This window comes from Phocoena sinus, chromosome 20 (assembly GCF_008692025.1).
Source record: "Phocoena sinus isolate mPhoSin1 chromosome 20, mPhoSin1.pri, whole genome shotgun sequence".
In the NCBI taxonomy this organism is placed as follows: domain Eukaryota; kingdom Metazoa; phylum Chordata; class Mammalia; order Artiodactyla; family Phocoenidae; genus Phocoena; species Phocoena sinus.
This window is the reverse complement of record NC_045782.1, coordinates 32530902-32558174: the sequence shown is the minus strand read 5'-3', so window position 1 is coordinate 32558174 and position 27273 is coordinate 32530902. Positions and strand designations below refer to the sequence as shown.

General features: G+C 43.7%; 1 protein-coding gene across 1 annotated transcript; it reads right to left on the bottom strand.

The window, feature by feature from the left end:
* On the bottom strand, window positions 1-26629 carry DUSP14 (dual specificity phosphatase 14). Its single transcript, XM_032617823.1, has 3 exons — window positions 26503-26629; window positions 2397-2479; window positions 1-1316 (listed from the first exon to the last, which is right to left on the bottom strand). Exon 3 carries the CDS (start codon window positions 1222-1224, stop codon window positions 628-630), a length of 597 nt encoding a protein of 198 aa, XP_032473714.1. The 5' UTR covers window positions 1225-1316; window positions 2397-2479; window positions 26503-26629; the 3' UTR covers window positions 1-627.
* Between the last annotated feature and the right edge of the window lie 644 nt (window positions 26630-27273).

The following is a 27273-nucleotide window of genomic DNA, read 5'->3' as shown; positions in this document are numbered from 1 at the left end:
TATGTTAAGCAGATATATTTATTAAAAATAATGCTAATATAGTCCTGGGGCACACTGATTCCAACAGAGTGTTTGCAGATTCCATTATAATTAACAGCTAAATAATAAAGGCTTGTTTTTTAACTTACAGAGTCACTAAATAATAGGAGGAGAGGAAAGGAAAGAGGGCTGATCCAGTAGAGACTGACACTGGTATTAATGTTCCCTAAGCACTTGTTTGGTCGGCAGCCTTGGGCAAAGCTTGTATCTAAAGGGTTAATCGGGGCCCAGAGTGATTTTTTGCACTGAGCTCCTCCCATGATGCCAAAAGGCATGGGATTGAGAATAGAGCAGAACCAGTTTATTAAACTGTTCAAATTGTTAAAAAGGATTAAAAGCCAGTTAAAGATTTTCATAAACACTATTCCAAAATGTTAGTTTTAAAAATGTCAGTAGCCATGTAAGCATTCCCCTTACGTTCCTCCCCTCCCTCCCTTCTCTCTTGAGATAGACATGAACACCCAGCGTAAAAAACACTTCAGGGAGAACCAAAAGTCAACCATTTGGAAAGAAAGGTGAAGAGGGGAGCAGACGCGGGCAGCAGCTGCTGGTACTGCTCGAGGGGCTGCTGATGCAGGCTTTGGTGACTTATATCCCCCAGTAAGGCATCAGGTGTCGGGACTCCTTCTCGTAAACGTCTGGAACTATGCCATAAGGTGTCTGTACCATTTTAACTGTCGACTTCCCAAAGAGCTGGCGCTCGTAGTCTATCAGCTGCCTCCAGAAGCCCACGTTGGGCCTGATGACGGGCCTCCGGGCTTTCACCCAGGTGTACGCCTCCAGCAGGCACACGTTGTGGTATTTCATCAGGTATGCGATGCAGAGCGTGGCCGAGCGGCTGACCCCCGCAGCACAGTGCACCAAGGTGGCCCCGTGTTTCCTGCTCACGCTGTGGATCTTGTCAGCCACGGTGTCAAAGTACAGTCCAATGGGGGCATGAGGCATGTCAGCCAGAGGCACTTTAACATATTCAAACTGGGGCCAGTTGAAATTGGGGATCTCGATGGTAGCATTAACAATGCAGGTGATGCCACGAGCCTGGAGGAGGTGCCGGTTGGAGGCTATACTGCCTCTGCCCAGGAAGAGCGAGGAAGTGATTTGAGCAATGCCTCCTATGTCCCCCTCAGAAATCATCCGAGGGGCCATGAGAGTCCGTGGTAGCGTGCTGTGACCTCTGGAGCTCATGAAGACGCCAGCAGTCACACTTGCATCATTGGAAGTAAGACCAGAATGTTTTGTTTTCCTCCACCAAGGAACTGGAAATTACAGTCACTTTCCTGCAAAATACAGGTGTATGTCAGTACTTTAAACGCTACTGATTCATCACAGCCTTCGGCAGTGTTTGTGGAATGGGGAGGTAAAAGGATTAGAAGTGCTTATCTTCTATAATAGCGTGTGCTTTCCAGGACATAGACAAACCATTCTCATCGATTAGTAGTTGGGAACAGTAGTCTAAGATGCCAATATGCGAAACCAATGTAAAAGTCAGCACTCTGGTGATTGTTTTTTTTAAAGGCACTAAATAGAAAGTCATCCTATTTTAGGAAAAGTTAAAGACAGAAGGAAGCCCAACTACTCCCTGAACAACAACCTTGCAGGGTCCTGCTCTTATTGAAGGGAGTGGTGTTCCCTGGTAATCAGGAAGAAATCAGAACTTGTGATCCTTTCTGTGGCCATGTTCTTTCATATACTTCTCTTGCCTACCTCCACAGCCACGATGGCCAGATTTTCCTAAACCTAAATCTAGACATAGAGATCGTACATAGATTATACTTACAAAGTATAAAAACGATATCGCTTTAGGTAATACATCCAATGCATGGCCTTTGCAGACTAAAGAGATACTGAATTGGATCAGTTACAGAAAAGCCAGGACATATGGTCACCTTAGCCCTTTATAATTTAAAAAACAGCTAACTCTATCGTATTTGTGACATTTGAATACCTGTGCTATGTCATTTCCATGGAAACAATCCTAGGCAATTTGAAGGCCATGGTCTCAAAAATTCATTCGTCTAAGTTAATGAGCATTTTAGCTGACCTGCCCCTGGGTGTGGCTAAATTACTTCACCTTCCTCAGCCAATTCTAAGCTCCAAGATGTATCCCACTGGCTTAAGATGTATTGGAATTAAAATTTAACATCTGAACATCTATATTCTTTCATTAGTACAGTAGTTACTATAAAAGACACTCAATATTATATAGTCTCTATATAGTCTTTCATACCACTTTATAGTCTGTGCCCTCTGAGAAGTGTGCTTATCCCCACCCAGGGTACCGTAGGGATGCCCACGGTGATTTCAGTTAGACAGGAACATCCCTGGTTCCACAGACTGGTGGTGCTGGGACTACTCACTTGAGGAGTCTGATCACTCTGGAGTCCTGCGTCTGCAAAGTCCTGAGTGAGTGAGTGCTGATGAGAATGGATACAACTCAGATCTGCAGAAAGACAGAGAGGCAAGAATAAGGTCAATCAGGAAGTTCCAAAGAATTCCTCCTGGGTTTTGTTTGTTTGTTTGCGGTACGCGGGCCTCTCACCGCTGCGGCGCACAGGCTCCGGACGCGCAGGCTCAGCGGCCATGGCTCACGGGCCCAGCCGCTCCACGGCACGCAGGATCCTCCCAGACCGGGGCACTAACCCGCATCCCGTGCATCGGCAGGCGGACTCTCAACCACTGCGCCACCAGGGAAGCCCTCCTCCTGGGTTTTTACTACGAAATTGGGTTTGACTGGAATAAATCTAGGAAGCGGAAAGCATGTTAAATATATCTCCATGTGCCTTTAAAGAATGTGCCAGTAAGAAATATCAACCCAAGTCTCAGATTTTTGTTAATGACACAAAACCCATGGTGTGAAAAATATTAAGTGCTGTTTTGGCCACAACCAAGATGAATTTGAGAGGAGATTCAGAGACCACAACATGCTGAAATGTAAGGCTCTGCTCACGGGGACAGCAAGAGATGCAGAGCAAGCTGGACTCTCTTCCCTGTGCCCACAGTCCACCTGGCAGTGTGGGACTGTTTGCAGCGTGCTAGATGCTACAGTGGGTGCAGCAGCCGGGCCAGGTGCCCGCAGCCAGCCAGCTTTGCGAAGAGCCATGCTGCAGAGGTGGCTGCAGCTCTGAACGTCAACTACAGGAGGTGCTGGTGGTGGACAGCAATTTGAAATTGCTTTCATTTTGTATTCTCTTCCAGGTTGGCCCTCTTACTCATTTATGTAACAATATGAACACCAATCAGTATCATTAAAAATGTGTTCCTTCCCCGGTGGCATACAAATCAATGAAGTTAGAACACACCCTCACAAAACATAACTCAAAATGGCTTAAAGACTTAAATATAAGACATGACACCATAAAACTCCTAGAAGAGAACACAGGCAAAAACATTCTCTGACATAAATTGTACTGCTGTTCTCTTAGGTCAGGCTCCCAAGGCAACAGAAATCAAACAAAACCATAAACAAAACAAAACGACAACCTACAGACTGGGAGAAAATATTTGCCAATGATGCCACTGACAAGGGCCTAATTTCCAGTATATACAAACGGCTTATACGACTCAACAACAAAAAAACAACACAACTGAAAAATGGGCAGAAGACCTAAATAGACTGCTCCAAAGAAATACAGATGGCCCATAAGCACGTGAAAAGATGCACAACATCGCTAATCAGTACAGAAATGCAAATCAAAACTACAATGAGATATCATCTCACACCAGTCAGAACGGCCATCATCAAAAAATCTAGAAACAATAAATGCTGGAGAGCGTGTGGAGAAAAGGGAACCCTCTTGCACTGTTGGTGGGAATGTAAACTGGTGCAGCCACTGTGGAGAACAGTGTGGAGGTTCCTCAAAAAACTGGAAATAGAGTTGCCATATGATCCTGCAATCCCACTCCTGGGCATATATCCAGACAAAACTATAATTTGAAAAGATACATGCACCCCTATGTTCATAGCAGCACTACTCACAATAGCCAAGACATGGAAACAGTCTAAATGTCTATCGACAGATGAATGCATAAAGATGCGATACATATATACAGTGGAATACTACTTAGCCATAAAAAAGAATGAAGTAATGCTATTTGCAGCAACGTGGATGGACCTAGAGATTCTCATTCTAAGCAAAGTCAGAAAGAGAAAGACAAATACCATATATCACTTATATGTGGAATCTAAAATACGACACAAATGAGCATATCTACAAAACAGACTTACAGACATAGAGAACAGACTTGTGGTTGCCAAAGCGGGGTGGAGGGGAAGGATTGGGAGTTGGGGATTAGCAGATGCAAAGTATTATATACAGGATGGATAAACAATGAGGTCCTACTGTGTAGCACAGGGAGCTATATTCAATATCCTGTGATAAACCATAATGGAAAAGAATATATATAACTGAAAAAAGAAGTGTTCCTCCCCCGTACGTCCCTCTGCCTTTCCCACGTAACCACTGCACTTAAATTTTCATTTTTTTACAGCTCTGTTGAGACATAGCTGACATACAAATTTGATGTACAACTTGATGAGGTTTGACATATGTGTACACTCAAGACACCATGACCTCAAAATGATAAACATATCCGTCACCCCCAGAATTTCCTCATGCTCCTTTATAATTCATCCCTCCCTCACCCTCTAGCCCCATTCCCAAGCAACCACTGATCTGCTGTCACTACAGTTTACATTTTCCAGACTTTTATACAATGGAATCATACAATGTAGGGTTTTTCTGTTTGGTCTGGCTTTTCACTCAGCAGTCATCCATGAAGTTGTGTCTGTCAACAGGTCATTCCTTTTTATCGCTGACTAGTATTCCATTGTGCAGATACAACATGGTTTATCTCTTCACCTATTGATGGAAATGGGTTGTTTCTAGTTTTAGACTAGTACAAGTTGATGTAAACACTCATGTGTAAGTGTGCATATATGCCTTCCTTTCTCTTAGTTAAATACCTAGGAGTAGAAGGGCTGAGCCCTATGACATGTGCATATTTAACATTTTTAAATAGTTTTTAAAAAATAGTTATAGCTTGCAACCTAAGAGGCAGGCTTCTAATTAAACACACATATAAGGGTCTACTGTAATCCTCTCCAGAGACCTCACAGGGCAGGCACTGTCTTTGTGCTGTCCCTCTGCTGTGTTCCAGAGCACCAGTGTTTCTCAGAGAGTAGCTTCTATGTGTGTCTGGTGCCCTGGCTTTTGTGGCTGCCACCCAGGGGACACCTCTTCATCACCTAGCTCTGGGGGCAAACACAGTTCTTGTCTGGCTACCAACCCTGGGGCACAACACAGCCAGCCAACTGAAACACACCCTCAGTCTTTCTGTGAAAGAGGCGTATTTGCTTTTCCTGGAGCTTCAGCCTAAGGGGCCAGCTTCTGCTTTGGCACACTCTGAGGACAGAAGCCAGTGGACGCCATCTGTGTGTTCACCCTCTGCCTCACTCCAAGTCTCTGGTATCTTCCAGAAAGGAACTTGTATACTCATCTGGTATCCTGATTTTTGTCACTGCTGCCCAAGGGACACCTCTAGATCACCTGGCTCTGGTAGACAGTGGGACTTACTGCTAGTCATCCCACAAGACTGTATATTTACATACTTTAAAAGCTGATGACTGAGACCCTTCCCTATAGAATACTGACAGGTCTGGACCCACCTGCAACTACTGGAAGCCACTAAAAATAAAATAGTCTGAACAATCACAAAGGTTTGAGGGACAATCACAAAGGTTTGAGAGACAACCAAGATTAAGGCAGGGTTGAATGGTAAGATTCATCTCCTACACAAGGTCACTCCTCCAAGACTGGGAGAGGTGGCTGTTTTATCTAACGCACAGAAACCAACAGGGAGAGTCTAAAATTAAGATGAAAAAGTAGAGGAATATGCTCCAAATGAAAGAACAAGATAAAACCTCAGAAAAAGTCATTAATGAAATGGAGATAAGTGATTGACCTGTTAAAAAGAGTTCAAAATCATGGTCATAAAGATGCTCACTTAACTCGAGAAAAGAATGGATGAACACAGAACTTCAACAAAGAGACAGACAATATAAGGAAGTATGAAAAAAGTCACAGAGCTGAAAAATACAATAACTGAAAAATACACTAGAGGGGTTCAACAGCAGAGTAGATGACAGCATAAAAAGGATCAGTGAACCTGAACACAGGGCAGTAAAACTCAAGCCACTGGAGCAGTAAAAAGAAAAAAGAATGAAAAGAAGTGAAGATTGCTTAAGGGACTTATGGGATAACATCAAGCAAACCAACATTTACATTATAGGGGTCCGAAAGAGAAGAGAGAGAAAAGGGATAAAAACGTCCCTGACCTAAGGAAGGAAACAGACATCCAGATCCAGGAAGCCCAGAGAGTTCCAAATAAACCAAACCCCAAAGATACCCACACCAAGACACATTATAATTAAATTGTTCAAAGTAAAAACACAAGAGAATTTTAAAAGCCAGAAGAATACAACTAGTTATGTACAAGAGAACCCCCATAAGACTATCAGCAAGTTTTTCAGCAGAAACTTTGCAGGTCAGAAGGGAGTGGCATGATATATTCAAGGAGTTGAAAGAAAAAACTTCCAGACAAAAATACCAGCAAAGTTGTCATTCAGAATTTAAAGAGTTTTCCAGACAAGCAAAAGTTAAACTGGCCTTACAAGAATGAACGCAACTTTTTAAAGCTGAAAATAAAGGCCACTAATTAGTAACAGGAAAACATATGGAAGCATAAGTCTCACTGGTAGAGGTAACTATAGTACACTTTAGAAAAATATAATGTAAAGGTGGTATGGATTAATTACTCATACAGCTAGTATGGAGATTAAAAGATATAGTAGTAAAAATATAATAATTAAGGGATATACAAGATAAAATGGTGTAAAATGTGACATAAAAAACAAAAATGTGGGGGATGGAGGAGTAAAAATGTTGTGCTTTAGAATGAGTTTAAATGTAGACTGTTATAAGTTGTTATGTGTAAGCCTCATGGTAATCACAAAGCAAAAACCTATAGCAGATTCACAAAAGATCTAAGAAGAATCTAAGCATACCACAAAGGAAATCATCAAACCACAAAATGGCAGAGCAAGAGAAGAAAGGGACAGAGGAATTACAAAACATCCAGAAAACAATTAACCAAATGGCAGTCAATAATTTAAATGTAAATGGACTAAATTCTGCAATCAAAAGACAGAAAGGGGCTGAATGGATTAAAAAAAAAAAAAGACATGCTGCCTACCTCAGATGTAAGGACACACACACTCACTTCAGATGTAAGGACACACACAGACTGAAAATGAAAGGATGGAAAAAGATATTCCATGCAAATGGAAACCAAAAGAAAGCTGGGGTAGCTATACTTAGACAAAATAGACTTCAAAATAAAGAGACAAAGAAGGGCATTACATGATGATAAATGGGGTCAATCCAACAAGAGGATGTAACAGTTGTAAATACTTATGCATCCAACACAGGAGCATCTAAATGTATAAAGCAATACTGGGACTTCCCTGGAGGTCCAGTGGTTAAGACTCTGTGCTCCCAGTGCAGGGGGGCATGGGTTTGTGCTCCCAGTGCAGGGGGCATGGGTTTGATCCCTGGTCAGGGAACTAGGTTCCCACATGCTAAGATCCTGCATGCTGAACCACACAGCCAAAATTTTTAAAAAGTAAATTAATTAAAGCAATATTAACAGACCTCAAGGGAGAAACAGACAACAGTACAATAATATGGGACTTTAATACCCCATTTTCATCAATGCATAGACCATCCAGACAGAATATCAGTAAGGACACATCAGCTTTAAACTACACGTTAGACCGGGTAGACTTAACGCATATATACAGAACACTTGATCCAAAAGCAAGAGAATACACATTCTTCTCAAGTGCACATGGAACAATCTCTAGGACATATATTAGGCCACAAAACAAGCCTTAATAAACCTTAATAAATAAAATAAATAAATAATAAATAAATAAAGAAGATTGAAATCACAGCAAGCATCTTTTTGAACCACAACAGTCTGAAGCTAGAAATCAATACAAGAAGAAAACTGGAAAATTCACAAGTGGAGATTAAACAACATGTTACTGAACAACCAATGGGTCAGAAAGAAATCAAAAGAGACTGAGACAAATGAAATTGGAAATACAGCATACCAAAACTTATGGGATACAAGAAAAGCACTTCTAAGAGGGCAGTTCATAATGCTAAATGCCTACACATCAAGAAACAAGGAAGATCTCAAATAAAGAACCTAACTTTAGGGACTTCCCTGGTAGCACAGTGGTTAAGAATCTGCCTGCCAATGCAGGGGATACAGGTTCGACCCCTTGTCTGAGAAGATCCCACATGCCGTGGAGCAACTAAGCCTGTGTGCCACAACTACTGAGCCCACACTCCACAACTACTGAAGCCCATGCACCTAGAGCCCGTGCTCTGCAACGAGAAACCACCACAATGAGAAACCCACACACAACGAAGAGTAGCCCCCGCTCACCGCAACTAGAGAAAGCCCACACACAGCAATGAAGACCCAACGCAGCCAAAAATAAATTATTTTTTTAAAAAAAGAACCTAACTTTACACTTCAAGGAACTAGAAAAAGAACAAACAAAAACCCAAGTCAGTAAAAGGAAGGAAATAACAAAGATCAGAAGGAAAATAGAGACTAAAAAGACAACACTATAGAAAAGATCAATGAAACTAAGCGAAACTCTTTGAAAAGATAAAATTGGCAAACCTTTAGCTAGACTCAAAAAAAAAAAAAGACAAGAGGACTCAAAATCAGAAATGAAGGAAGAAATTTTTACAACTGATACTACATAAATACGAAGGATCATAAGAGACTACTATTAACAATTATACACCAAGGCTGAATCATGAAGAAAAAGAAAATCTGAAAAGACCAATAACTAGGAAGAAGATTGAATCCGTAATCAAAAAGCCCTCAACAAACAAAAGTACAGGACACAGTCAGCTTTTCTGCTGAATTCAACCAAACATTTAAATAATACATACTAGGGACTTCCCTGGTGGTCCAGTGGTTAAGACTCTGTGCTCCCAAGGCAGGGGGCCTGGGTTCGATCCCTGGTCTAGAACTAGATCCTGAATGCCTCAGCTAAGAGCCCACACAACGAAGATCCCATGTGCTGCAACTAAGACCCAGCACAGCCAAATAAATTTTTTTTTTTTTTTTTTTTTTTTGCGGTACGCGGGCCTCTCACCGTTGTGGCCTCTCCTGTTGCGGAGCACAGGCTCCAGACGCGCAGGCCCAGCGGCCATGGCTCACGGACCCAGCCGCTCCGCAGCACGTGGGATCCTCCCAGACCGGGGCACGAACCCGCGTCCCCTGCATCGGCAGGCGGACTCCCAACCACTGCGCCACCAGGGAAGCCCCAAATAAATTTTTTTAAAAAAGAAAAAGAGGGCTTCCCTGGTGGCGCAGTGGTTGGGAGTCTGCCTGCCGATGCAGGGGACGCGGGTTCGTGCCCCGGTCCGGGAGGATCCCACGTGCCGCGGAGTGGCTGGGCCCGTGGGCCATGGCCGCTGGGCCTGCGTATCTGGAGCCTGTGCTTCGCAACAGGAGAGGCCACAGCGGTGAGAGGCCCGCGTACCGCAAAAAAACAAACAAACAAAAAAAAAAAAAAAAAAAAAGAAAAAGAAAAAGAATACATACCAATCCTCAAACTCTTCCAAAACACTTCCAAACTCATCCTACAAGGCCAGCATTACATTACTACCAAAACCAGACAAGGGCACCACAAGAAAAAAAAATTACAGGCCAATATCTCTGATAAACATAATGGAAAAATCCTCAACAAAATAGCAGCAAACTAAATTCAACAATATACTAAAAGGATCATACACCATGATCTGGTGGAATTTATCCCATGGATGCAAGGATGGTACAACACCCGCAAATTAATCAGTGTGATACACCACATTAAGAAAAGGATAAAAATCACACAATCGTCTCAATAGGTACAGAAAAGGCATCTGACAAAATACAACATCCCTTTATGATAAAAACTCTTAACAAAGCAGGTATAGAGAGAACATACCTCAACATAATAAAGGCCATATATGACAAGTCCACAGCTAACATACTCAGTGATGAAAAGCTGAAAGCTTTTCCTCTAAGATCAGGAAAGAGACTGGGGTGCCCATTCCTGCCACTTTTATTCAACATGGTATTAGGAGTCCTAGCCAGAGCAATTAGGCAAGAAAAAGAAATAAAAAGCATTCAGATCAGAAAGGAAGAAGTAAAACTGTCACTATTTGCAGATGACATATTATAGAAAACCCTAAAGACTGGACACACACAAAAAAAGTTAGAACTAATCAATGAATTCAGTAAAGTAGTATACAAAATCAATATACAGAAACCTGTTGCATTTCTATAGACTAATAGTGAGCTATCAGAAAGAGAAATTAAGAAAACAATTCCATTTAAAACTGCATCGGGGGCTTCCCTGGTGGCACAGTGGTTGAGAGTCCGCCTGCTGATGCAGGGGACACAGGTTCGTGCCCCGGTCTGCGAAGATCCCACATGCCGTGGAGCAGCTAGGCCCATGAGCCATGGCCGTTGAGCCTGCACGTCTGGAGCCTGTGCTCAGCAACGGGAGTAGCCACAACAGTGAGAGGCCCACATACCACCAAAAAAAAAAAAACTGCATCAGGAAAAGTAAAATATTTAAGGAATAAATTTGACCAAGGAAGTGAAAGACTTGTATAATGAAAACTGTAAGACATTTATAAAAGAAACTGAAGAACACACAAATAAATAGAAAGATATATTTGGTGCTCATGAACTGGATTAATATTGTTACAGTGTCCATACTACCCAAAGCAATCTACAGATTCTGTGCAATCCCTATCAAATTTCTATCAAAATTATCAAATGCCTATCAAATGGCATTTTCACAGAAATAAACAATCATAAAATTTGTATGGAAACAGAAAGTCCCTGAATAGCCAAAGCAATCTTGAGAAAAAAGAACAAAGCTGGGGGGCATCACACACCCTGATTTCAAACTATATTACAAAGCTATAGTAATCAAAACAGTATAGCATCAGCATAAAAAAAGACACATAGATCAATGAAACGGAATAGAGCCCAGAAATAAACCCATGTATATATGGTCAATTAAGTTACAACAAAGGAATCAAGAATATACAATGGGGAAAGGACAGCTTCTTCAGTAAATGGCGTTGGGAAAACTGAACACCACAAAAGAATGAAACTGGACCACTATCTTATACCATACAAAAAAAACCTCAAAGTGTATTAAAGAGTTGAATGTTAAGACCTGAAACCATAAAACTCCTAGAATAAAACATAGGAGGTGATAAGCTCCTTCACACTGGTCTTGGTGGTGATTTTTTGGATTCGGCAACAAAAGCAAAAATAAAAATGTAGGACTAAATCAAACTAAAAAGCCTTTGCTTTTGTTTAGGAAACTAAACAAATGAAAAGACAACCTATGGAATGGGAGAAGATATTTGCAAATGATACGAACAATAGGGGTTAACATCCAAAATACATAAACAGTGTGTATAATTCAATAGCTAAAAAGAAACCCCAAACAATCTGATTTAAAAATGGGCAGAGGATCTGATTAGACATTTTCCCAAAGAAGAAATGCAGATGGTCAACAGGTACATGAAAAGGTATTCAGCATCACTAATCATCAGGGAAATGCAAATCAAAACCATAATGAGATACCACTTCCCTCACACCTGTTATAATGGCTATTATTGAAAAGACAAGAAATAAAAAGTGTTAGCAAGGATGTGGATAAAAAGGAACCCTTGTGCACTGTTTATGGGAATGTAAATTGGTGCAGCCACTACAGAAAACAGTATGGAGAGTCCTTGAAAAGTTAAAAATAGAATTACCATATGATCTAGCAATTCCATTTCTGGGTATTTATCCAACAAAAAATGAAAACACTAACTCGAGAAGATATATGCATCCCCATGTTCACTGCCAAGACACGGAAACAACCTAAGTGTCCATGGATGGATGAACGGATAAAGAAAATGTGGTATATATACACACCACGGAATACTAATCAGCCATAAAAAAGAAGGAAATCTTGCCACTTACAACAACACAGATCTTGAGGGCACTATGCTAAGTGAAGTAAGTCAGAGAAAGACAAATACTGTATAGCATCAGTTAGACATGGAATCTTTAAAAAAAAAAAAGCTCATAGATATAAAGAACAGATTGTTGGCTGTCAGAGGTGGGGACTAAATGGGTGAACAAGGTTAAAAGATACAAACTTCCAGTTATAAAATAAGTCATGGGAATGTGACGTACAGCATGGTGACTATAGTTAATGCTGTACTACATATTTGAAAGTTGCTAAGAGAGCAACTTAATCTTAAAAGTTTTTATCACAGGAAAATAATTTTGTTAACTATGTATGGTGACAGACGTGAGCTAGACTTACCATGATGATCATTTTGCAATATACACAAATACTGAATCATTTTGTGGTGCACCTGAAACTGACACAATGTTCTATATCAATTATACCTCAATTTAAAAAATTAAAATAATTCCAGCTTTATACCGCAGTGCTTCTCACACTTGGCATGCCTCAGAATCACCTGGAGGGCTTGTTAAAACACAGATTGCTAAGCCCCGCCCCCAGAGTTTCTGATTTAGTAGTTCTGGAGATGGGCTCTAGAGCTGCCACTTATTTCCCACGTGATGCTGATGCTGCTGGTCAGAGGACACACTTTGAGAACCGCTGCAGGGGCGGATGCTGTGGTGTGCCACCCAGATTCCCCTTCAAGACTGAGGCACTCAGAATGCAGGTGCCGACGGGTCACAAGTCTCTCCCCAGAAACGGCCCGTGCCTGAAGGGAGCTGCCTCGCCCAAGCTTACCACCCCTCGTCTGGGGACCACACCTGCTGACCAATGATACAGAGGTACACAGACGTATATAGGTGAAACTGCATCATGAAGACGAACGAGGAAGTAGTCGCATAAGGAAATGCATGCGGATGTGAGGGTCAGATATGCATGGAAACAGGCAGAACTTTAAAAGAACAGCCTGTCCTGCAGCAGAGCACAGTCTCATGCCACTTCCAAGTCTCTCCCTGGCAGAATCCTAAGAGTTTAAAAAGCAAAGTCACCGTGGTAATAAACACACAAAGTTAGGCTTTTGAACTGCTGGTGATAACTCCATCCTCATTGTGGAAGATGCTAATCAAATTTCCAACCAGGTTATCTAGTTACTGTCTAATTAAGAGGGACTCAGTCTCGTAGTCTCCCAAATAATTATCCTTTTGGGAAAGCCACTTGCCCTCCTGAGGCACGTGTCCCAGGCTCACTGGCCTTTTCAGCAGAAAGGTCTGCATCAAGGGCCATGGGTAAGTGATGGGTGGGCTGAAAGCCTAGCTTACTCAGTTAACTCCCATTCGTCAGGCAGTGATAGGGTACTTGGTGCTGCAGGGAAAAGAACGCAGATTGTGAGTCCTCAGGGCAGAATCCAAGTGAGACAGACATGATGCTCCCTCCCTGCTGCTGCTAGTCAGTCTCGTGCCAAAAACCTGTTTAAGATGCCAAAGCTGAGTCCAAGGTTTAGAAAAACAACTTCTACCAGAGAGCACTCAGAGGGCACAGATGCTCCTCTGACCCACACTCCCGACACCTTTTCCAGATGGAAAGATACAGTGTTCAGAAAGGGTGAGATGATTTCAACTTGGAGAAGACAAGTCACAGGGCCAAGAGAAGATCCAAGGTGTCTGGATCCCTTGCTCAAGCCCACACACAGCTTCGCTGTGCCTGTGCGGGGGTGGCTGCGGCCTCACTACCTGCCCTACAGGACTCCCACACCACCAGCACCTTCAGTGCACGAGGGGCCTTAGATCTGCCTAAGCAGGACATGTTCAAACGCTACACACAGAGAAGAATGACCCCAGATGGGCTGCCCCAGTTTCTCCTATTGCCCAGAAGAGGGAAAGACTGCCACAGACAGGTACACCTTTCAGGACCCAGAACGCTCTCCTGATAGCAGGGGCACCTCAGCAAGGAGCAGTCCCAGAGCAGGCACAACAGGAAGCCCTAGTTTGCTTCATTTCTAAGATTAGCAGATTCTGATCATAATGAAAAAAGAAAACATGCATATTACATCACAGGTGTGTCAAAATCAACTTAGTGAATGTGTACAGGAAAACGGAGAAGGATATCTATTAGGAGAGTAAAAGACTGACCATGTTTGAGAGATCAATGATTGCAAGATGCCTTCTGAGTGACAGCACCACTCCCATTGCAGCACACTGGTCTCTGGGACAAGGATGACCAGAGAGAACACCAAGGAGTGTCCATGTCGCTGTCCATGGTGTTCAACTCAGCCCTCCCAAGTTGCTCTGGCAGCTGCATTTACTTCTTGGAGGGAAAAATGCTTTCCTGGCCAGGGGAATGGGGGTGGGGTGAGGTGAAAGACAAAAAAGAGGAGGTGTCCTAAACCAACCCCAGAGAGGTGTTTTTGTTGTTGTTGTTTAACAGGTTGTAAGAAATGTCAGGGATGATGCTGGTCTCTTTGAATAACGAACATCAAAGTGCTAAATGCTAAGCAAAATGCAGAATTAGTGTCTACCCAGTGGGCCTGTAATCTCAATAATGCATTAAGCTATTAACAACTGCCTGCTCCCTGCACTGGAGAGCTCCTGGAATGTGGCACCAGCGTCTATACCGGCAGCAGATGCAGAATTGCTACCTGGTGTCACAGCCTATTCAGAGCATCCGTCCCACTGCCACAGAAGCTATTTTTTTTTTTTTTTTTAATGACAAAAATCACTAGAATCAGGAGTTAAAGAACTGAAATTCTATCTACTGCTTTTTCTCCTCATGTTGAATAAGCAGAAAAATGGCCACAGTGGTGCTACAGATGTCCACGTAAAATGATCTAAAATATTTTTAGCTTTAGGGATTTCAGAGGTTTGCAGTATATACTGGAGGCCTACATTGTTTTTATTTTTTAATACATGAAAAGCCTACGTAATCACATTTTCTTCTTCCATTGAAGTAAATGTTTATCTAGTTCTTTCAAAAAAAAAAAAAACTCTTAAAGTCACCCTTTTTAAAAGAGAGGTGGGCTTCCCTGGTGGTGCAGTGGTTAAGAATCTGCCTGCCAATGCAGGGGACACGGGTTCAGCCCTGGTCCACAACTATTGAGCCTGTGCTCTGAAGCCTGCTAGCCACAACTACTGAGCCCGCGTGCCACAACTACTGAAGCCCACACACCTAGAGCCCATGCTCCACAACAAGACACCACAATGAGATGCCCAAGCACCGCAACGGAGAGTAGCCCCCACTGGCCCCAACTAGAGAAAGCCCACGCACAGCAACAAAGACCCAACGCAGCCAAAAATAAATAAAATAAATTCATTTTAAAAATAATAATAAAAAATAATTAAAAAATAAAAACAAAAGAGGCATTTTAGCCTACATTGCTGTAAATAAATACTACTTTTCTCATTATATTTCGTTATTAAATCAGAAATGTGTTCCACTGGGGAAGGAAGTTAAAATACTCTTAAAAATAAAAATCACAGTGTGGCAAAATTCAAGGGAAAAAAACATTCTGACAAAACATTAAGAATAGGGACGTCCCAGGCTTCCCTGGTGGCGCAGTGGTTGAGAGTCCGCCTGCTGATGCAGGAGATACGGGTTCGTGCCCCGGTCCAGGAAGATCCCACATGCCGTGGAGCAACTAGGCCCGTGAGCCATGGCCACTGAGCCTGCGCATCCGGAGCCTGTGCTCCGCAACGGGAGAGTCCACAACAGTGAGAGGCCCACATACCGCAAAAAAAAAAAAAGAATAGAGACGTCCCTTGTGGTGCAGTGGTTAAGAATCTGCCTGCCAATGCAGGGAACACGAGTTCGAGCCCTGGTCCAAGAAGATCCCACATACCGCGGAGCAACTAAGCCCATGCACCACAACTACTGAGCCTGCGCTCTAGAGCCCGCGAGCCACAACTACTGAGCCCACATGCCACAACAACTGAAGTCCGCACGCCTAGAACCCTTGCTCCACAACAAGAGAAGCCACCGCAATGAGAAGCCTGCACACCACAATGAAGAGTAGCCCCCTCTCCCCACAACTAGAGAAAGACTGCACGCAGCAACGAAGGCCCAATGCAGCCAAAAATAAGTAAATTTACAAAAAAAAAATTAAGAATAAAATTCAAATACTGAGTTATATTCATGCTAAAATAAAATGAAATAAAAGATATTCACAAATTGTTCTCAGTTAATCTGGAAAGCTTTAGTAATTTGCTGAAACACCTCAACATCTTACATTTGGAGAAGGGGTTGTTTTTGCTTTTCCCACCATATAATTTAACTGATAAGATGGCTGGGAAGAGGATAAATACACATAATACACATAGAACTAAAGAATCTGAGAATCACCATTTTAGTTTGGCCACCGATATTCCCCCAGTGTGTAGCTGTAGAGCAACTGCCTGTGTAGGCGTGACCTGGCTGACATCTTGATATCCTCATGTGGACCACTAGCCCATGAACTGAGCCTAACAAAGGCTGATCATTTTAAGACACTAGCCAGCTGCTGGATGGAGAATATACCACAGTGCAAAGGAGGACACAGGCAGTCCACTTGATGAGAGCAAGGAAAAAAAGCATGCTAATAGTGACAGAGATGCACATTCTTTAGAAGTTTAGTTCCATACAATAAATTCATAGATTCTCATGTTGGAAACAGAATAAGTAGAGAGAAGAGACTATAAATAACTATCTATAAAAGGTGAACATATGCATTTATTTGGGTATCAGGGGGCAATCTGTTGACATTTGGAATTGAGTTTTTTAGTCTGGTCCTCATCCACCTTGGTGTTTAAGTTACTTGTCACTCATTCACACAACAGTACTTACTGAGTTCATGCCACGTGTTCAACACTATTCTAAGTGCTGTTGGGGACTGTGGCAAAATGTATTGGCGAAAAATGGCCATAACAGTACCCTGCACCCCCCATGACCTTCTTACAACGTGACCAACTCAACCAAAAGAGAACAGTAGAAATGACGCTTCAGAGGCTAGATCATAAACATGTCAAACACCTCTCCCTAGTCTCTTGAGACTTGCTCTTGGAACCCAGCTGCCATGCTGTGAGGCAGCCCAAAGAAGCCGGGCAGAGTCACCATGTGGAGAGGTCATATGTGGGTGTTACAGCCAGCAGCCCAGCGGAGATCCCAGCTGATAGCCAGGATCAACTACTAAATATGTGAGTCAAGACACTTCAGTGATTCTAGCTCCCAGCCATTAAGTCACCCCCAGACACTGTGGAGCAAAGACAAGTTGTCACCACTACATGAGGTTCAAATTCTTGACCTACAGGAATCTGTGAGCAAACACAGATTCCTGTAGGTCAAGAATAAAAATGGGGCTTCCCTGGTGGCGCAGTGGTTGAGAGTCCGCCTGCCGTTGCAGGGGACGCGGGTTCGTGCCCCGGTCCGGGAAGATCCCACGTGCCGCGGAGTGGCTGGGCCCGTGAGCCGTGGCCGCTGAGCCTGTGCGTCCGGAGCCTGTGCTCCGCGACGGGAGAGGCCACAACAGTGAGAGGCCCGCGTACCGCAAAAAAAAAAAAAAAAAAAAAAAAAAAAAAAAAAAAAAAAAAGAATAAAAATGAGTTTTATACCACTGAGTTTTGGAATGGTGTGATATGCAGCAACAGTCACTAGAACAGGGATATAAAGTAACAAAAGACATCACCCTGTGCTAGGATTTTATCATCTTCAAGAGACGACACAAGATACACATATAAAACAGATGAGGACTTCCCTGGTGGCACAGTGGTTAAGAACCCGCCTGCCAATGCAGGGGACACGGGTTCAAGCCCTGGTCCTGGAAGATCCCACATGCCGTAGAGCAACTAAGCCCATGCACCATAACTGCTGAGCCTGTGCTCTAGAGCCCACGAGCCACAACTACTGAGCCTGCATGCCACAACTACTGAAGCCCGCGTGCCTAGAGCCTGCGCTCTTCAACAAAGAGAAGCCACTGCAATGAGAAGCCCGTGAACCACAACAAAGAGTAGACCCCGCTCGCTGCAACTAGAGAAAGCCCACGCACAGCAACGAAGACCCAATGCAGCCAAAAATAAATATTTTTAAAAATGAATAAAACAGATGAATAACAATTAGAGACAGACTAACAATAAGCGAATCAAATGAGTGGCGCAAACAGCAGGTGCTGCAGTAATGCAGTGAAGGCACAGGGTTAAGACAAAGTAAAACAGTCAGTGGTGCTGAAAACCTGGGCTGTTTGTTTCTTGGGGAAGTGTCTCATAGATTACACTATCATGCTTTTTCTCCAATCCATTTAAAACATGCTGCCATTCTTGCCTTGCAAGAGCCTCCTTATTTTTGAGATTCCAAATGAAGAACACTAGCCCTTTTCTATAGCCCCTCACTACTCACAGAGTGTGGTCCAAGGCCCAGCAGCATCAACCTGGAGCTTGAATGAAATGCAGAATCTCAGGCCCCATCCCAGACCTACAGAATCAGACGCCACCGCTTAACAAGATCCCAGGTGATCTGTTTACACATTAAAGGGTGAGAGACACAGCTCACATTAATCGGCCTCGGCCTGTCCCACTGGACTTGCTGAAGCCAACTCGAGCGCCTGTTTTGTTTAGCCTCTCACAGATCAGCATCATTCTGCTGTCATGGTTCCCAGATGAGGGATCAGAGGTCAATGGAGGTTAAGAGGCTTTTCCAGACTCTACACAGAAAATGAGTAACCCCACTGGGACCAGAACCCCTTCTCCATGAGTTGTCCATTTGCTGATTAGTCATACAATCTGACCACAACAGATCAACTGATCTAAAGACTACCAAAATGTACACTTCACTGGGGAAGAAAATAAAAACTGAAGAGACAGAAATTAAGGAACACAAATTTAGTCTGTACTTTATCTATAATCTGGATATTCATCTAAAAAATCCTAAACTGCTAAGTGGTATGAGATGGTCTTTGCGTGTGAAAAGTCTGATCAACCTGAACCCAGAAAATGCTTGCAAAATTCCACAATCACACTTAAGCTTGTTTGGTGACAACTAGAAACCAATTTGTGCCACAGCCTATACAAATCATACTTTTAAATCTTCAAATAGTAAGTGGTAAAAATTAAACATGAATCACAGACTCCTGGCTAAGTGGTGAACTTTGATTTGTATAGGTCAGAACATCTAGACCCAGAGTACTTAAAAAAAATCACGTCAGCAATTAAACCCATGGCACGTATAAGTTTGCCTCAAAATTGCGAAAGCCACTACTGCCCTCTGAAAAGCAGAATCATGAAATCCCAGGACCTTTCATAAAGAAGATCTCAGTCCTTAGAAGTTCATTATTACTTTAAGGGAGACAAAAACGAATTTATAAATTAGAATAAAGTTCACAGGACTAAGACCTCAATGGTGAACAGTTGAGCACTTTTTGAGCATCTAACCATTTGATGTCTCACTAGATATATCAACATTTTTAAAATTCAAGCAGTGAGCCTCAACTTTCTCCCTGCAGGGACTTCTATATCATACCTCTGGCCCGCTTCCACATTTTTGGTGCTTTTACACCAAATTAACTTCATTTGTAAACTACCGATGAATTAACTTCCCATTTTTCTTTATAAACCAAAGGCATCTGTAATCATCTATGAGAGTTTCTGAGCAGAATAAGATAACCAGGTAAGTCTCTTGCATTAGCTGGACGCTGCATACCCTTATCCTTGCTGAGGGACAGCAGGCCTCCCGAATTTTGAGGGCAACTGGGTGTATCTGAGCCTCCCTGGAGCAAAGGAAGGAATCAGGTTTTTAGCTAAATGGGAGTCAAAGAACATAGCATCCTGAAGTTATTCCCTTGGCTTTAATTGTCTCCTAAAGAAATAGTCTTATACAAAAAGATAATACACATAGTTCTTTGCAGATTATACTACTAATTACTAGTCATATGCTAAACGAGAATGCAATGGTCTCTGAACCTCATTCTACTCTTGGTCAAATCAGGGGCCGACAAACTATGGCAGGCGGGCCATGTCTGCTTGGCCACCTGTTTCTGTACAGCCCATGAGAGAAGAATGGTTTATACATTTTTAAATGGTTAAAAGAGAATTCAAAAGAAGAACACTGTTTCATGGCACATAAAAATTGTATGAGATTAAAATTTCAGTGTTCATAAATGAAGTTTTACTGGAGCACAGCCATGCTCATTTGTTACCTATTAACTGTGGCGTTTTCATGCTACAAAGGCAAGCTTAGAAAGGCAAGTTAAATAGTTGCAACAGAAACTGTGGACTTCCCTGGTGGCGCAGTGGTTAAGAATCTGCCTGCAGATGCAGGAGACGTGGGTTCGAGCCCTGGTCTGGGAAGATCCCACATGCCGCGGAGCAACTAAGCCCGTGCGCCACAACTACTGAGCCTGGGCTCTAGAGCCCACGAGCCACAACTACTGAGCCCGCGTGCCACAACTACTGAAGCCCCCGCGCCTAGAGCCTGTGCTCCCAATGGGAAGCCACCACAATGAGAAGCCCGCGCACCACAACGAAGAGTAGCTCCCGCTCACCGCAACCAGAGAAAAGCCCACGTGCAGCAATGAAGACCCAATGCAGCCAAAAATAAAATAAGTTAAAAAAGAAAACAAAAAAACTGTATGGCCCACAAGCCTAAAATATTTACTACCTGACCCTTCACAGAAAAACATTTGCCAACCACTAGTTGAAATTATGTTATAAAGCCATCATAGTATATGGCAAAGGAGTATTTTTCCAAGTGGTTCTAAGGACCCTGCATGAGAATCACTGGGCTGCTGGTCAGAAGGCTCTGTGGCTCTATCTGCCACATCACTGTTTACTAGTTAACAGAAGCAACACCCTCTTATTCAAGAGTTTTCTCCTGTGGCTCTGCAAACTCAAAGACCTAAGGAGTCAAAAAGGCCTGCCATGCTCCACTGATGCTGAAACTGTTCTGGGACAAGGCACCAGTAAGCCCAGCAGTTGCATATAAATTTCAGAAGGGCCTTTTTGTCCACTGAGACCTCCAGATGGCAGGGGAAAGCTGACCAAACTGGATAGGAGGTTACTCTCTGTCAGGGTAAAAGCAAGAATGGGAAGTGCTGAGGTGAGCGGGGAGGGCCATGGGCTGCACGTAACAGGACACGGCCGTAACCTTGGCACCAGGGCTCCCCGCTCTTCCCTGCAACAGGTGGAAAACAAAGCTCCTCTGTAAATTACAGACTTTGGAAAAGGATACCACGAAACACAAAATTTCTCCCCCCATCACTCAGATTAAGAGGTTCTGACACTACTTTTCATCCTCCTACTATGGGTATGTTTTCTTAAAAACTTCTAATTTATACATATGTAGTTTTTAAAATTATGGTTATTTTAGAGAATCTGAAAAAAAACCATTTAGTATATGAGTAAAAAAGTATTCATGATTTGTAAAGACTGAAAATAGAGCAATTTAGCCATTTTCCAAGATGCCTTACAGAAGAAATTTAAAGGAATTACAAATCTCACATTCTTTGGACTACTGTTCTTCTATCAACCCTCCAACTAAGAAAAAGATCTACTTAAGGGTGGGTTTTTTTTTCAGATGCTAATTTATCTTATTATTCAGAGATAATTTCATGATGACAGTTGAAAGGTGTTTTCTAAACGTACAGAATTGTATTTCTGCCCTTAGGATAGAAAGAGACTGTTAGCAGATAACACCAGGCACAGTAGATGCTCAACAAACACCTGAACTTAATAATTTAATAACTGTCCTGACCTGACCTTCCCATCCCTCCCTATCCTCTCTCCCTCCCTCCCTCTCTCTCTCACACACACAACCCAGCTTTAAATCCAGCTAGCAACACCAAACACAGGCAATTAAAGTTACCCTGGCAACTGTCTACTCAGAAAGCAGGAACTCTCTATCAAACCCGGTACTACCTCTACTGTCGAGTATAAAGGAAGACTTAGAGAAAAGGACACTTCAAAGATTGTAAAAGAAGCATTTATTCCTGTAGCAAAGAAGCTGTGGTTCCTTTGGAATTGCCAAGGAATTCCTGTGCTGGTGCCTCTAAGGGATCTGCATGTGTACACAATCATGTGAGTACTGGTCCTTAGAGGGTATTTTCACAAGTTCTGGCCTGGGTTCCTGCACACATCACACACTAAAGCCAGCACTGCTGGCCTGCACATTCAGAGCTGGGCGCAAGGCAAGTATTCTCCAGCACAATGCAAATCACCACATCAAGGCATCTGGTGGCCCAAGAGGTAAAATTCTTCCAAAATCTTTAAAACTTCCAGGTACTAGACATTTTAATTTTTAATACTTCATTTTGCATATTTAAATTTCCCTATAACTACACATCTGTTTAAAAAAACAAAATCAATGGAAGGATTCTATTGGGTACCTGTCAGCCACATAGAGTGGAAAACCATCTCTGGCTTTCGGTGGTATGCAGTCCAAACCATACAAACTTAAGTGTATAAAAATACAGTGGCACATGAAGGGCCAGGGATCAAGCCACCTAGGTGAAATTTATTCATTCATTCAAGAAATAGCCCGACACGGCTTCCCTGTTGGCGCAGTGGTTGAGAGTCCACCTGCCGACGCAGGGGACACAGGTTCGTGCCCCGGTCCGGGAAGATCCCACATGCCGCAGAGCGGCTGGGCCCGTGAGCCATGGCCGCTGAGCCTGCACGTCCGGAGCCTGTGCTCCACAACGGGAGAGGCCACAGCAGTGACAGGCCCGCGTACCGCAAAAAAAAAAAGAAGAAGGAATAGCCAGACATGTTGTGGTTAAACAGCAAGTACAGTGGATTATAAGTTCAAGGCTGACACCACTGAAGGAACTGGTACAACCACTTTGGAAAATAGGCATCAGCTACTAAAGCTGAGGATATGCACATCTATGACCAGCAGTATTCATAACTGCCCTAGGCCAGAAACAACCCAGATGTCCATCAACAGTGGAAGACAAATAGATAACCTGTGGTATATGCATACAAATATGAACTAATTACAGTTACAGGTAACAACATGGATGAATCTTAAAAACTATAAATGCTGCAAGAATTTGAACCAAAAAATTATATATGTGTGTAATACATATATGTATAAATACCCACACTTACATACATATACATATATATGATGTTGACCCCCCCCAAAAAATGGATTTACAAGAATACCTACATTAATTCCATTTGCATAAAAGTGAAAAACAGGCAAAATGAAACTATATTGTTTAGGGTTAGTATTTAGGTGATAAAACCTGTACAAAAGAAAGGAAATGACTTTCACAAAAATGAAGCTATTTACTGGCTGGGTTACCTCTGGGGTAAGGAGAGAGGTGGTCATTGGGAAAGAGTGGGAAAAGGGTACTTCTTAACCTGCAAGATGGTTATAGCTGTTTTCTTTAAAATAATTAAGTTATCCATTTATGTTTTATACCCTTTACTGTGTGTTATAATTCACAAAAAAAAAGTTAAATAAATACAATGTTGGTTTCCAGTAATTCAGAACCCTTACAATTCTGGCCTATCTGGGGAAAAAACACTTCCTCTCTGAATATCATTACTGGCCTGTCAGCTTCATGAGGCAAGGACCTTATTGCCTTCTACCCCAGTAGTCAGCACTGAACCTTTCGCATGAAAAAAGTCTCAATAAATGTCTATCTATAAACACTTTTTTTTTTTTTTTGGGCTGGGCTGCACGGCTTGTGGGATCTTAGTTTCCCAACAAGGGATCGAACCGAACCCGAGCCCTCGGCAGCGCAGAGTCCTAACCACTGGACCACCAGAAACCCATACACTCTTGATGTGAATTTTGTTTTAACCCACCTCTCTTCTGAAATTACTGATTTGAACTGTGCCCACATTAACATTTCCCTTTCTCTGTCTTCACCCCAGTCAGGCTTTCATAAATAACTAAAGCTACCATCTTAAATATTCGCTCTGTAAGTTTATACTTAGGTGCTGTTGCTTTAGCAACTCTCCCTGCTTTCCACTCCCTTTTATGCCTCCTCACAAACAAAGAAAAGACGAATACAGTAGATTTTTGTTTTTAATGGGGAAGTTTTCATTTGCAACCAAGAGTAACGCCAAGGTTCTTAATGATTTAACTGTTTTGAAGTTAAGAAGGGGTCCTCCATTGTCTGGAGAAATACTACCATGCTATCAGGGTTAGTAAAACTTTACGACCAGCTGTATTTAAAACACATGCTACCTGTTCTAGACAGAAACCCAGTCTCTATAAACAGGATTGGTTAATTTTATAATAATCTATTTCAATTTAAAAAGTCACTCAGGAAAAAAATAAGCTAGAGGTTTTCAGACTATGCAAACCAGGAAAAAAATCACTTTGTGCAAACAGACATTTATGAAAATGCTTAGAAAAGTCTAAAAGAATACACACAGCAGTTACTTTTGGGACAGATGCTCAAAAGAAGGTTTTAATCTTATCTGTAAAGTTTTAATTTTTTTTCCAAACAGAGAATGATTAATTCTTGGTATTGGGAAAAAGTATTTGTAATCCACCTCGCCTTAAAATAAAATCCCAATTGCTAAAGAACCTACCAAACACAGTTCCTTCCCTAACGAGCAACATTTTAAAATGCTAAAGTTTTAAAGGATTTCCTGTACTTACACACCTGGCCAATTTTTTTATGGTAAGAATATAGATTTATACCATTGTATTAAAGAATATTACACAAATCATACCTGTATTCAACCAATGTGAGAGATTTCAGCTAAGAACACAGAATAGATACATTGGACACTAACGTTAAAAAGCCTTCGAATGAAGTAAACTGTCTCCCATTTTATGGGGGAAAGCCAAAAATATCAAGCATCTACCTCTCCTCCCCCAGGCGTCAGAAGATGAGTCAGAGCTGGAGGCAGGAGTAGGGCCCATGTGTCAAGCCGCCTGTGTAGGACTCCTTCCTTCCTCCACCAGGCAACCCTCTGCTCCCACCCACGTCGGGGTCCCTGCCTCAGCCTGTCCCTGATGTGAATTCTCAGGTGCCTCTGGTGAAGATGAGGCAGTTATTCATTCTGGGGGCTTCTCCTTCCCTGCATTTCTAAAGGGAACCTGAGAATGGGGGCCTTTAGAGTCCACAACAAGTAACAGTCACCAAATGCAGCTCAAGGAAGTGGAGCTTCCAGATACACTCACACAACTTTGCAAAGAATACAACACCTTTGTTCCCCTCATTTTAAAGACTAGGAAACACGCAGAGAGCAGCTGTGACTTGTTCAGTATCACTTAACTTTGTGACAGAGCTGAGTCCCAAGCGTGGAGCTGCTGGCAGCCCCACCCCGTGACGTGACTTTTAACTGATCTGTATAGTCTCAGGGAGTACGTTCCAACATTCCATGACATTTATGAGTGGCCTCATGGACTAGGAATTCCAGGAACTCTGGTCCATATTCCTTTCAGGTGAGTAAAGAATCAGGACTTGGCGTTTTGCCTCCGTTTTCAAATCCGTAAAATGGGACGTAATGCTTTCTACTTACCTCTCTCATAAAACTACATTGAACAGCTAGTTAACACGTGGCTAAACGCCCTGAGGTCTTGCTGGATGAAAAGCACAAGGCACTTAAAAAAAAAAAAAAATCCCTACACAGTAGAACTACATTTTTAAGTCACTCCTCCTTCCCTTGCCTCTGGGATGGCCAGTTACCATAACACTGGCTGGCACCATTGGAAACATCCACCTAAATAAAATATCGTTATACAATCCACTTAAGGCAACTACATACAACATGCAACTCCTCTCGCACACAAACAACGACTCAACTTCACTGTGGAGCAAGGGTGCTTAGGAGAAATAAAAAGACATGTTAGCACTGCGCTCACCAATCCACCACCGTAGAGGAATACTCAAGTTGAATACTTGGCATTGCTGAAAGTCAAGTTGCTTCTACCAACGCACCAGAAACCTTTGGAAGACGCAAGAAGCCGCCGACGCTCCCGTGGCTCGGAGCGGGCGAATGGTGGCGACGGGGTGAGGAGGCAGAGAGGCCATGGCTGGACCGCAGAGCAGAGGGGTCAGGGAGGGGGAGGGGAACAGAAAGGATGCTCGCGAAAGAACCAGAGGGCTGGGACCCCGGCCCAGGCGTCGCCGCAGTGGGGGAGCAGCCGGGGTGGCGGGGCGGGGAATGCGCGCCGAGAGCCGGCGAGGCAGGGTCGGGCGGTGAGGAGGGGGCGATGCGTTGGGCGCCGGGCCTCCTCTCCCCGCCGCCCAAAGGATGCGAGAACCGCCCGGGAGCAGGTGGGGGACGCCGGCACAAAGTTTCCAGAGACCACGTTCGCGCAGGCCCTCGGCCATCCGGTGCGGCCAGGGCCCCGGGGTCCGGTCGGCGCCAAGTCCCGCCCGCCCGCCCGCTGCCCCCTGCCCGAGCCCGCGGGCCCCATACCGGATCGCCCGGGCTCGCAGCTGACGCTCTTTCCTCCTGCGCTGCTCCCGGCTTCTGCCGGTTATCCGGCGCGCGCACGCCCCTCCTTCTCCCCTCCGCCCGCGCCCGGGGCGGGCCGCGCGCACGCTCCCTGCGCCCCACCGCCCTCTCCCCAGGCGGGGCGGGCGCTCCGGGCGGGGGCGGGGCCTCGGCGCTAGAGGCAAGCTGCGCGTAGCGGGGCGAGCCGGGGGGCACGCGCGGAGCTGCTGACGGCGCGCGTGCGCATTGTGCCCTCCGCCGCCGAGCGGTGAGTCCGGGGCGCGACCCCGGCTCGCACCGCCCCAGCTGCAGCGGCAGACCTTTGCTCAAGGGGCTCTTGTTGTGTCCTCATCTGTGTCTCAACATACGCCCCCGCTCCTTCCCCACTTCAGCGTCTACCTACAAACTGGGTTTGGGCGTGGGTGCAGGGATGATGAACTAGGGTACTTTCTGGATGTGAGAGGGTTAAAGGCAAGAAAACAATACAAATGTAAAAGGTGTGAAGAGTGCAATTAGTGACTAATCTCCGCCTCTCCCCCCACCCCACCACCACCTTCGGTCCTGCAAGGGAGAGCCCAGGAGCTGGGACCAAAGAGTGAAGGGGAAATAAATCTCATGGCAACTGTTGGATGAATTTTGCTTGGGCAGGTATGGACAGTTTCTAACGACTGTGGGAAGCTGTGTTGTCTGAGACTCAGAAGTAGCTATAGATATGGCCATCTTCTGCCTGCCCCGAGACCGCCAACCCACCAT